The following is a 13,745-nucleotide window of genomic DNA, read 5'->3' as shown; positions in this document are numbered from 1 at the left end:
CGCTAAGTTTATGTTACAAGAGAGAGACAAATTATGTTAATTTACTGCCTCCATGTGATATATCCTTTACCTTTACGTCTCAGTCACGTCGCCTATCAACCAGTTAAATACATAGTTATCTGACATACTATTACTGAATACCGTCAGCGTTTCAGTGGCTGCTTCATAGAGTTAAGCATCCTTGCACACATCTTGAAATAAACTCACTCACACTCATCAGAAATGCTTTCGAAGTTACTAAGCATGAACAGCAAACAGGCATGAAACATGACAGTGTAAGTCAGTTTATCAAAGGCGTTGAGACTTTACTAGGTAGCAAAGATTAAAGCTGAATGTTAGCAGTTAAACACACACACGCATATGTATGTATCAGATTATTCCAGCACCAGCATTTCAGATGGGTTCACTCAGGTCCAAGGTATCATTTTCTGTTTATGTTTAAAAGTTAATATCTTAGGTTCTAAAAGTCGCTGGGAGGCTCAATTGTTATCAAAATAGGGGTTTGGGTAAACTAATTTGATTATGGGCTAATATTTTTCAATTACTTATAAAATCATGTGATAAGCCGAATTAATAATAGAGGCTACATTTTTGTCATACTCCGTTGTGTACTTCGTGATTTGTTTGAAGTTAAGCACAATGGGTTATCTGTGCTCTGCCAACCACAGGTATCGAAATCAGATTATAGCGTTACAGGTCCGCAGACATATCGCTGAGTCACTGGAGGCCTATTGTAATCATCATTCAAACGTTTTTGTAGTACTTATTAGGAATTTTACTTTAGAATTAATTTTAATTATAATTCTTTATGTTGGAAAGGCCCGGCATGGCCAGGTGGTTAAGGCACTCTACTCGTAATCCGAGGGTTGCAGGTTGGAATCCCCGTCATACCAAACATGCTCGCTCTTTCACCCCTGTGGGTGTTACAATGTAACAGTCAATCCCACTATTCTCTGGTAAAAGAGTAGCCCAAGAGTTGGCGGTAGGTGGTGATAACTAGTTGCCTCCCTCTACTCTTACACTACTAAATTAGGAACGGCTACCGCAGATAGCCCTCGTGTAGCTTTGCGCGAAATTCAAAACAAACCAAACAATCATGTTGGAAGAAAATGAATTTATAAAGTTTTTTTTTTAAAAAGTTGATATATTGATCAAGAGAAATATATTATGTGATATTGTACTTGAATATCCTTCGTTATCTTAAAATAAATGGTATCTGACTAGGTTGTCGTATCTTTTTACAATTATTCAGTTCGAGTCTTATTAATTCTGGCTTAATATTAATTTCACTTATTTCTTAATCATCAGTCATATGGACAAAATTTAATATAGTATGAGTAATGTAACAATGCACAAGTGTTATTACCTAGAATTCAGTAACAGTTCAAACAAGAAAACAGTTTCTGAGACCGAGGAAGAGATCAACGCTGAACCGGAATCTCTCTTGTACAAAACATGGAGCGAATACAGAAGTACGTCTCCCAGAATTAGTTTGGTCAATGTACTCAGTTCTCAGAACAGACATACAGCTTACTTGTAGCTTCTGTAGAACTAGGATTGTTCAAGGCCGAAAGGTTTTGTATTGTTTAAATACAATGGAATACAACAGAGTTTTCATATTGTTATAGTTTAGAAAATTATATTTTTATTACATGACAAACTGCACTGTCAGAAACACACTACATAAAAAAACGTGTTTAGTATTAAGATTTCTTTTGCTGAGAGAAGGTTGCCTGGAATATTCATAAACAATGTAGCTCAAAAATAAATTATAATGGTTTTATCAATGTTTCTCAAAACAAGTGCTAGCGAACTATAATATTTGTTATATAGTTAGAGGAAACTAGAACGCCCGTTATCGAAAGTTGAAGTTTTCGTAACCTATTAATAGGCGAACAGAATATACGTCAAAACATGAATTAAACGTACACTTTTAATTGATCCCAAAGAAAAGAAAATTAGGTAAACCGCCTATTTTAGATTTCATAACATATTGATTCGTGTATATATGATGTTAAGAATAATATTGTATGCAGTCTGACACAGACATATACACACACGCACGCATTTTTCCACGAGGATACCACAAGTTTCTACATAATATGAATAATTAATTATGTGTTGATTTCGATGCAAATGTATGTGTAATTCAGTTTTTAATGAATATAAACCTTAAAAGTTTTTGTTTCCAACTAAATCTGTTTAATTCGTAGTTTTGTCACGCAAAGCTAGATTAAATTATATGTGCGTATTACGTACCTTAATTTTCAGCTGGATAACCAATGGGAAGACAAGTTGTCAACAGCACACAATTTGCCAGTTGAGGATGATGCAAACAATAACTTTTTTGTATTCTATGAAAAACGAAGTTTGTTTTGTAATCTAACTCTTTCAACTACAGCACACGTATTACAGTGATATGTATGTATGAAGTTATGAGTAGAAAAAACAACTTTTAACGGGTTAAAAACACTTTATAGATTTTATCCAACTCAACAACACATCTTGGAAATTTGTATAGTACCAGAAGTGAAGCAAGCTGATTGAAGTATTGAAATTGCAAAATGTATTGCAGTTTCAAATAGCCCTCAGCTACCTGTCTTTTTTTTACATATTCAATGAGCTCACATTGAATGTATTGGTTTTCTTTTCTTTTCTACGTTAAGATAAGATTCTAACTGATGTAACTAAGTATGGTAGTTACTTTTGTTTTTCTCGCTGCGTTCTTTACAATTGTAGTTCTATGTTTTGTCTTAAGTAGATGCAATTTGTGAAATTTTGATTTATGAATAAGAAATTATATTTAACTTTTAATATATTATTTATTTTTCAGAATAAAAGTGAAAGTAAAATAGTGACTCGAATAATCAGTGATGTCGAGAAACCCACTTGTTGAGAAATTTATATGCAAAAACGGCTCTTCGGTGACCGAAGAAGGTCGAAACGTTCTTTGCTATTCTATGTAAAATATTTTCTCAACCCAAACGAGCCGTTTTTGCATATAAAGTGACTCGAATAATGTCTATCTCATAAAAAGTTTGTTTTATTCGCAATTAAATGTTGATGAATCTACTTCTTTATTCTCCTAAGACCGTATAAAGTATATAATTAAAAAAGCCAATACTCTCATTTGTATTTAACATAAAAATACATATGCCACAAGTTTATACGAATAAACAGCAGTTAACACTTACCGTCTGTGAAGTTGTGAGTAATGGAGTGCATACCGAAACGCTGAGTTTAACCCTTAAACGGCAGCATCATCAACTTATGCTGCTACCTACATCATTCCCGCTGTTTAAGGGTTAAATTTACACATTATATAGACTGTAGTAGTATTAGTATTTATTTATATCTACTTATGACATCTATACCCATTGCATACAGTTTACATAAAATAAATATAAAATTCGATATATTTGTTTAAAAATAGTAAATTTCTATATACAAATATTAAAATATGATTAATTTATCTCCTAGTCCTAAAAATAAATATCTAAATAATTTCATTGATTTGCTACATTGGAGAAGGATAAAACTCTGACATCAGAGGGAACCTTCGTCAGGAAGAAAAATCTGAAACACAAAACTTTAAAAATGATAACTCAATTACTATTAATGAAGCAGGTGAATAAGGAACTACGACCATTAGGGATAAAGAATATTATTGAGCGGTAGTTATGCCTCAACTAAACAACCATGAATATTACACATCACTCCAAGAAAATATGGAAAGATACGTTCCACACGAGACACCAAATCCTAGAAAACTAATTACATAATAACTTTAGAAACCGGAAATGTCACAATTTAACGAGTTTTGATATTGAAAAAATCTCTAAATCTATAAATCTAAAGAAATTTTGGCGGTATACGGAAACAGACATTTATCTTTATAAATATATATAAACTTAAGGATTTATATTTAAAATCAATCACATCAAGGTCTCAACCAGTAATATATTGTTTAAGAAACCTTGTCGACATCTTTAGACCAAAAAAATACCCAACATTATAACTGATGAGATTGATTTTCTAAACCTAATTCCAGGGGAAGTGAAATAAAGATCACAAATGGTCAGCTCTGACGTAATGATTCCTTATAACGGTATTCCCACTGAACTTGGTTTAAAGGCTCTCTTGTGCTGACTCAGAAACACGAAGGGTTATTACTCATAAGATTTAGCGAAGATTTCATGTTACACAAATTACACTTCAAAATAACTGTTTGTGCTTTGTAGATACACTTAATACTCAAGCTAAAAGAATAAGAATGGATGTCAAATCTATAGCCACTTTACCAATTTGGTGTTGAGATATTTGGGAGAAAAATGATGCAAAACTGTAAAGAAAATTTTCAGAAGTAACTTTGCAAAATGCATAAGACAAAACAAACTAGAAGAGATTAGATTATTAGTTTATATTTTAGAATGATTCAATGGAACTTTTTTTCAAATCTAAGGTTGCCATGGCCAGGTGGTTAGGGCGCTTGAGTAGCAATTTGAATGTTGCGGATTTGAAACCCTGTCCCACCAAAAATATAGTCACAATTTCAGTCACAAGGTTGTTATAACGTACAGGTCAATCCCAGTATTTCTTTGTAAAAAAGTAGCACAACAGTTGGCGGAAAGGTATTATGACAAGCTACATTCACTCTAGTCATACATTACTAAATTAGATATGGCTAGCGCAGGGCCCGACTGGCCAGGTGGTTAAAGCACTCAACTCGTAATCTGAGTGTTGTAAGTTCGAATCCCCGTCACACCAAAAATGCTCACCCTTTCAGCCGTGGATGGTGTTATAATGTGACGGTCAATCCCATTATTAGTTGGTAAAAGAGTAGCCCAAGAGTTGGCGGTAGGTGGTGATGGTTAGTTGCCTTCCCTCTAGTTTTACACTACTAAATCAGGGACGGCTAGCGCAGATAGCCCTCGAGCAGCTTTGCGCGAAATTCAAAACAAATAAACAAAGCTAGCGCAGATAGTCCTTGTGTAACATTGCCCGAAGTTCAAAAACAAACTTTTTAAATATATATATATAGTTCGTATTAGTTGCGTGCAAAAAGAATAAAACAAGAACGTAGCCACAAAATGAACATCCAATACTATTTTGTGTGGGCAGTACAAACACTTGAAATGTGAAATTATTTCCCTTGTTATGAATATTAATATTACTATAATTATTAATTATCTGAATGATGTACTTCAATGTCTGATACGAAGTTAGTTTTGTTTTCTATAACTGCCGAGAAAATATTGCCAGTTTAATAAATGATGTTCTATTACATGCCATACAGAATAGGGGGGGAACTGAACTGTTGATTTTAGTGTTGCAAATCCGGAGACTTACCGCTGTACTAGCGTGGGCAATACGTTTGTAACTTGTTGGATATTGTAAAATGTGTAATAATATATAATTCTTAATATTTATCATGAATGTATTAGCACAAAATTGATTTTCAATTGTTTTGATAATAAAACCTTAATGAAACATTTTAAATTACTTGTTAATAAATATGAAAAGTATTCACATAAATTTCAAAATAATGACTCAAATGAAATTGTAAATGATATGTACAATTAGAAACTATTTCTACAATTTTGTAGTGGGAACGAAAATACTTAGGATTGTGTATTTGGACGCGATTATATCTTACGTATAATTATATCACACTTCTTATACTAGACATACTACTATTTGAATCATTTTTAACCATTGCAGATTCAACTAGTAGCATGGAAGGGTGGAAGATGGAAGTTGTACTAAATGAAAATGGTTGGATTATATACAATAGTATCATAATATACTGGTAGTCATGATCAAACATAAAATTGAAGCTGGAATGCTAACTTCAAGAACAGTTTTTATGTCTTCCCATTGAGTATAGTACTCAAATTATTATTTTTCTTTTTAACATTGGCCCGGCATGGCCAAGCGTGTTAATGCTTTTGACTCGTAAGCCGAGGGTTGCGGGTTCCAATCCCGGTCGCACCATACATGCTCGCCCTTTCAGCCGAAGGGGTGTTATAAAGTGTCGGTCAATCGTTGGTAAAAGAGTAGCCCAAGAGTTGGTGGAGGGTGGTGATGACTAGCTGCCTTCCCTCTAGTCTTACACTGCTAAATTAGGGACGGCTAGCGCAGATAGCCCTCGAGTAGCTTTGCGCGAAATTCAAACAAACAAACTTTTTAACCTTTTATCTGCAACACAGTAACTCATAGAATGGCTCTGCGTTTTTGTTTCTTTCTTCAAGTACATACTTTTAACTGTTAGATTTATCCCTTGACCAATATGAGATGTATTTACAACCACGGCTATTGAGGATTCCTTCTTGTTTTTTCTTACTATAATAACTAAGTTAGTCACCACTTTCTCACTTTTGGCTGTAGAAAGCAAAAGGTGGCAAAGATGTGGAGCAGATCTGGGTTTGAGCACCCTTTTTCTCCTTTTTGTGTGTGTGTGTGTTAAGCATGTGAGATCAGTGAAGTTAAGGTTAAGCCAAGTTGACAGGGTATGCTCAACAAAATTTTGGTCTTACTTTTTTCGATATCTGAAATAAACCATGTCATATTACATATGTCCAACCTTACTGTTTATGTATTGGAGTTGGATATTTGTTTTGTAGCTACGTTTTTATCTATTAATTTATTTTGTTTTCTCCATAAAAATTAAATCCAACTACATTTGATAGATTATAGTTTGGACATATTGTGTAAAAAACACGATATCCTTTATTTTGATGTAATATGTTGCAAGGTTGTGTAGCTTATTTTAATAATATCTATATATATATTTTCTTCATATACGAAAAGAGGAATTAGGAAAACAATATTTCTAGAGATTTCTAATAAAAAAAACAGTGATGTTAACTACAATTTGATTTTTATTCATGTTATTCGTTCTATAAAAAATAACATTCCGTTTTGTGTGAAGAATTTGTATAATTGCATCAAATGTTTGTTTGTTTGTTTTTTAATTTCGTGCAAAGTTACTCGAGGGCTATCTGCGCTAGCCGTCCCTAATTTAGCAGTGTAAGACTAGAAGGAAGGCAACTAGTCATCACCACCCACCGCCAACTCTTGGGCTACTCTTTTACCAACGAATAGTGGGATTGACCCAACATAGTAACGCCCCCACGGCTGAAAGGGCGAGCACCAAATGATAAGACCATCTACTATAAATATTACATTTGTACGTGTTTACGTGCCTTTCGTTATTAATTTGTATTTTATTTTTACATTTCTGGATTTGTAACTAACCGGCCCGGCTTGATCAGATGCTTATAAGAGCTCGACTCGCAATCTGAGGGTCGAGGATTCGAATCCCTGTCACACCAAACATGATCGCCTTTTCTGCCATGGGGCATTATTATGTATCGATCTATCCCACTATTCACTGGTAAAAGACTAGCTCAAAAGTTGGCGGTGGGTGATGATGACTAGCGGCTCCTCTAGTTTTACATTGCTAATATATAGACGGGTAACACACATAGCCCTCGTGTAGCTTTGCGCGAAGTTGAAAACTAACAAACTGTAAATGTGTCTCAAGAGTCTAACTTGAACAAAATTGTTTACATTAAATAAGGAATCTAAGTATTTATCTAATTATTCTGTAACAAGTTATTACATACCCATATATGTATACATAAATATACATGTATAATCACCTAGGTGGTCAGGGGAATATTTACGGACTTACAACGCAAAAATCAAGGGTTTCATTCACTACACTTATAATGTTTCACGGCTCTCCCACCTCACGGCTTCCTTTCGCACTGTTACTAAAATTATTGTGGGCAGACAGTAATCGATCAATTCTATATGGATAAATGTATTTTGGCTTTTATTTTTCTATCTCAAAAAATCAAGCGTGACGTGAAACACACTGGGATTTATCTATATATGTTAGGTTCCTGCATTTCCGTGAATCGCCGTGATAATTTAAGCTACATAGCATTTACAAGTCAACCGACAAAATTAGTTATTTACCATTTGTTTGGTTACGTTATTTTTAAGAGATTTAATTAGTTGATTTGATATATATTATTTGCCAGGTACATGTCGTTCAGACTTAAAGGAGTTATTAGTGATTAAATTATTTTTCATATCAATGTACATTCCTTTCTTATAATCTAATGGTGTCACTTGTTAATTGTATAGCTGACACATAGATTATAGTGGTTGTGTTTTATATTTATGTTTTTCACTTTTTTTGCACTCAATCTATTCTATTGTTCAGAAGTAGAGTTCAGCAAAATCAACGAACTGACGACACACGTAACGTTCTATCACGTAAATACAAACTGGTATTAAATATAGTAAAAGCTTTCTTTCAATACTTTAGGCGTAATTCATGTATTATAAAAAGAGATACTTTATGTTCGTAGTAAGTACAATATTTTAAAAGTTCATGATAATACAGTTTAACAGGTTCACGGGTGTGTATTTTAATTTTTGTATAAGACGCTGTTAAAGCAGTTTCAAGTATCGTTTCCTAATATTACGTTTTCTACTGTATGAATATATATCTGAATATTACATTTTGTACCGTATGAATATATATATGAATATTATGTTTTTAAGTGTATGAAAATATTTTCGGATATACTGTGTGCTGTTATACGTTCAACTTAGCTCTTAATTCTGTTGAAGAAGTAGTGATCTGTGGCAGATCAAAAAAGATATGTTGGGAATCCTATTTTTACCCTTTCCACCATCCCACCCTCCTGCTGTGACGGTAGTATGTTTAAATACTTACAACGCTAGAAACCGAGTTTCTATGCCCGTAGTGAACAGAGCAAAGGCGGAACTTTGAGCAGCATTGTGCTTAACTTCAAACATATATATCATACAATTTCTTGCATTATATAGAAGTATATAATGCATACGTTTAGTATATAGTGTATGTATATTTCGATATGGCCCAGCATGGCCAGATGGTTAAAGACGCTAGACTCGTAATCACCAAACATGTTCGCCCTTTCAGCTGTGGAGGCGTTATTATGTTTCGATCAATCTCACTATTCGTTAGTAAGAGAGTAGCCCAAGAGGTGGCGGTGGGTGGTGATGACTAGCTAGCTGTCTTCCCTATAGTCTTACACTGCTAAATTAGGAACGACTAGCTTTACGAGAAATTCAAAATAAACTAATATATTTCGATAACATATATCTAACCCAGCTGCAAACTAGGTTTTGAACGAAATCTTATGGATTGTTACTTGTGGCACACAAAAGATACAGCTGAAATGCTCTTTTCACACACTTTTTATTAGAATGAATAAAGAAGGGAATGTGGGAAAAAGAAAAAGCAACATTTGCAGACGACCGAAGTTTTATCTGCTTTTGTAAGGCCTAAGAAACCTTATTACTCTCTATAATTAGGTGTTTTCATTACTGCAATAAAATATTATTGCTACATGTGACGTTTAGTCATCAATAAATATTGTTTACCTTCTGACGTTTAGTAAAATAAAGTAGCATAGGGGAATTTTAAAGTATGTATACGTCTGTGTAAATTCATTTTTATACACAAGTACATTTAAAAAAGTATTAAAACTCTGTTAAGGTTAGCAAGTGCATTACTATGAAACGTTTAGCAGAGAAAAGGAATATTCTGAGGAACTGAAAAGAGTTCATTTTCGATGAAGTTCATTGAAGTTTTTATTATGTTTATTGCAGATTTATGTAAAAAAAACAATCTTAAAATTAAACATCTGTAACATCTTGAAGAATGATATTCTTGTTTATTTATTATAAATTACATAGTAAGTTGAAAAATTTAAGGAAAATGATTAATGAAAAGCTTCATTTTCATAAAAAAAGGATTTGAAGTCTGATAGATATCAGAAAATCATAATTCCAAATAACTTTAATTATTTGTATTGTTTGCTAATGTATAGCCAAGAGATTAGGACTGTTTTATCTTTGTGGATTTAGTAACAACTAAAATATATTACTTATAGGATGTGTTATTAAATTACGTGATATGTAAGAGCAGTCTTAAGAAGGAAATGTTTAAAACAGTTAGTAGCCATTTTGTAATAATTACTGTGACGCAGAAACTGAATTTGGTGAAACACAATAAAACGTTTAAGGTTAATCATTAACTTTTCAACTCACTTTGTACGGTTTAAAAATTATGACAAGGATATGTAAACAGAAAATAAAAGTTATGTGGTCAATAACGAAATGTTAATATTCGATGTTTAATTCACTAAGAAAGTTTGTTTCTTTGTTCGAGCAAAGTAACATTTGATTATCTATTGAGTTCACTGTGGGATATTGAACGTAGGATTTCAGCATTTTAACTCAGTAAACCTACCGCTATTCCACTGGAGGACCATTAAAACACATCTATAGAAAGGAGGTCAGTTATAAAATATATAGATTAATAAAGGTATTATCTAGTGTTTAAAATGTGGGGAAAATAAAACAAACTTAACCAGAATAAAATAAATACAAATCTTGGCAGCTATTCCGATTTAACACTTAGCATCTCAAGAAGAGATGCAAAGCAATCGAGGGCGCTCGGAAGAGACCTTCTCTACGCCCTACTTGTGAAGTTAAATTTAACTGGGCTAGAGATTAGTGATTAATGGCTAAACCGAGAAAATTTAAAATTAACGAGATTATGCTGGAATCTGGTGGCAAAGGTCCGTTGGTGGTCCGCAAGAGGTTAAATATTGACCATACAAAAAAAACACACACAAGGGGATAGGGATCTGTAGATCCAAAAACCTCAGAATTTGCTGTGGGGGGGAGGAACGAGAGTACTCCGAGAAAACCCACTTTCACGATTAGGGCGCCGAATAATTTACCCTGATCGTGCCAGAAGTTGCTGAAAAGGAAATCATGGTTAGTAAAGCTTTTTGGAAAAAAAAACAACACAAAACATACACAACGGTAAAACACATGAGTTAAGCAAACGATGAATCAAAAGACCGTGCTAAGGCACCAGGAGGACAAAGATAAGTTGTTCGTGGATATAAAACAAAGTGATCAATTCTATCTGTATCGATGAGTCGTTCAATTTCTTTCTGGGACGACTGGTGTCTTTTTATGAATCTGGTTTGTGTCTTCTTGCTGAACGTGATGTTGTTGTCTGTGGTCTTAACGAGCGTGGGTTGAGTCCGGTATGAAACTATCTTCTTTGGTTTGTCAACCAGAAGTCAGCGGTTAACTTTATTTATTATAAATATTACATTTTTTTTATATTTGTTTTAGTTAAATAAGATTATTAAAGGACAAAACGAGATATAATAATAATATTTTGAATGGCTTTGTTCTGTGGGAATAAATTCCACTAGATTTGCAATGGATCAGATTTTGATAGTTACAGTACCGGGACGGTGAATCAGTGGGCTTGTGGTTTGCTTCCAGTCACTGTAGAAATATTCCCTTAACTCTGACCCTTCTGACTGCAGGTGCACAAAATGTGATTGCAGAATCGCACTCTTCGGTCAGACGAGAGTATTCAGAGAATTTTTTGTCTGCATTGTTGAATGCCTAATTACCTTTATAATAGTCTAGAGACGAGCGTGGCTCAGTGGCTAGTGTACAGATTGTGGAGCTATGGGAGCTAAGAGTGACTATTTGACTTGAGTAGCCCAGACGTTAGGGGAGATTGGTGTTAACTAGCAGTTTAAAATTAAGAACGATTATGTGTTAATGGCCCTTTGCGTGAAAGTTATAAACAAACAAATTGTCAACGATTGTTCAAGAGAATGTTTGTTTGTTTTGAATTTCACGCAAAGCTACTCGAGGGCTATTTGCGCTAGCTGTCCCTAATTTTGCAGTGTAAGACTACAGGGAAGGCAGCTAGTCGTCACTACCCACCGCCAACTCTTGGGCTACTCTTTTACCAACGAATAGTGGAATTGACCGATACATTATAACGCCCTCACGGTTGAAAGGGCGAGCATGTTTGGTACGACCGGGACTCGAACCTCCGATCCTCAGATCGTAAGTCGAGCGCCTTAACCTACCTGGCCATGCCGAGCCTGTACAAGAGAATATACCACCAGATTTTCCATCTAATCGCTTAAGGATGTATAAATATGAATCAAATATGACCAATTGGAAAGTAACAACAAATAAATCTGAATTATAACCGACATATATCTCGAAAGTGAACACAAACTATAAAGTGGATCCTGTAAGCAACCACTGAGCCACAGCATATCATTATAAATTCTATAGAGTCACCTGATTTCGAACCATCTGTAGAAATGGGAATGGAAGAATAGTTCTAAAGATATTCGGCAAAGAGTCGTTTTCTGTTAACAGTATCCGCTGTTATGTATTATAATTTATCCTGAACGAGTCTCCGATTTTTATGTATGTATTACGATGTAAAATAGCCGATATGTATTAAATTTATGATATTTTCCAACAAGCTTGACACATACAGTTTTCTATTTTAACACAAATATATTTTAATAAGCAAACAATAATACAATTTGTGGTAACTGTTGTTATAAATAGTTATTTAAAATAATGATTTGTATACCAAACTTTTAATAACTTACAAAGAATAATGATTCTTCTCTATGGTCTGGAATTGAATATTTATCGACAGGTCCAGATGAACGAATTACTTACGAGTTGATATCAGTACAGTTCACTTAACAATTAACCATCTATCCCCTTACACGCGAGGTCCGGCATGGCCAAGCGTGTTAAGGCGTGCGATTGGTAATCTGAGGGTCGCGGGTTCGCATCCCCTTCGCGCCAAACATGCTCGCCCTTTCAGCCGTGGGGGCGTTTATAATGTGATGGTCAATCCTACTATTCGTTGGTAAAAGAGTAGCCCAAGAGTTGGCGGTGGGTGGGGATGACTAGCTGCCTTCCCTCTAGTTTTACACTGCTAAATTAGGGACGGCTAGCACAGATAGCCCTCGAGTAGCTTTGTGGGAAATTCAAACAAACAAACCTTACACGCGAGGTTTTTTTCCGTTGAAGTTATGCATTGTCTTTGTAGAAATACTAACGCTCGAAGTTTTCTTTTACTGAAGTTAAATAGTTTCCAATGTTCGAAATCTACAAATGTTTGACCAGGAACATTTAAACATTTCGAACATTGGAAACTATTTAACTTCAGTTTTTAAGGCGAGGTTCTGGAAAGTTCAGTTGGCAGCAATATTTGAAGACACGCTAGTGCTTTCGTAAAACATATGTTGTTGATTTTTAGACTCGAAAATCTGTTACAAATTTGGTGAATAGGCGAGAATTTTGCAAGACGTATTTAACAGTATAAGTCACATTCATTTCCAAATATATATTAAACTGAAATAAACGTATATGTTAAAATAAATATATAATTATAAATCCACTGCACTACCTTCCTCAGATTAAACAAAGAAAGATCAAAGGTGGAGATAGTAATAAGCCAAAGCAAAATGGGCTGATAAGTGGAGACAGCATTGCTATCCAATGATACACTCAACTTAGTCAGCTTTGCCTGAATAAGAAGGCCAAAGGGTTGTTGTTTTTATTGTTGTTTGAACGTAAGCACAAAGCTACACAATGGGTTATCAGTTCCCTGCCCGCAACGGGTATTGAAGCACGGTTTCTAGCGTTGTAAGTCTGCAAACATACTGCTGTGCCACTGGGGACAGACCAAAATTGTCTATTGAGGAAAGAAGATACAACCTTAAGTGGGATTTGTGGTAGGGATCGAAGTTTTTTGACATACTGCACAGAAATGTACAAATTGTGGAGGTGAAGCGAAGATTCTTGGTATTCAGTAT

The 13,745-nt window shown here is 34.4% G+C and overlaps 1 protein-coding gene and 1 long non-coding RNA gene across 6 annotated transcripts in view; one reads left to right on the top strand and one right to left on the bottom strand.

Moving 5' to 3' along the window:
- The window catches only part of LOC143223218 (tyrosine-protein phosphatase 69D-like), a 337,627-nt gene that overhangs the window by 236,198 nt on the left and 87,684 nt on the right, over positions 1-13,745 (bottom strand). The window contains exon 2 of one of the 5 annotated variants that reach the window (XM_076450867.1): positions 3,195-3,294. The exons of the other annotated variants lie outside the window; for them this stretch is intronic. Within the exon in view, the coding sequence (XP_076306982.1) occupies positions 3,195-3,225 (31 nt within the window). The 5' untranslated portion in view covers positions 3,226-3,294. The remainder of the gene's footprint in view (positions 1-3,194; positions 3,295-13,745) is intronic. 5 annotated transcript variants of the gene reach the window in all.
- LOC143223222 (uncharacterized) overlaps positions 1-13,745 on the top strand; it is a 114,673-nt gene that overhangs the window by 69,556 nt on the left and 31,372 nt on the right. The gene's annotated exons all lie outside the window — the stretch shown is intronic.

The sequence above is a fragment of the Tachypleus tridentatus genome, chromosome 8, assembly GCF_004210375.1.
Source record: "Tachypleus tridentatus isolate NWPU-2018 chromosome 8, ASM421037v1, whole genome shotgun sequence".
NCBI lineage: Eukaryota > Metazoa > Arthropoda > Merostomata > Xiphosura > Limulidae > Tachypleus > Tachypleus tridentatus.
Note: the sequence above shows the minus strand (reverse complement) of the source record. Positions and strands in the feature narration are given on the sequence as shown.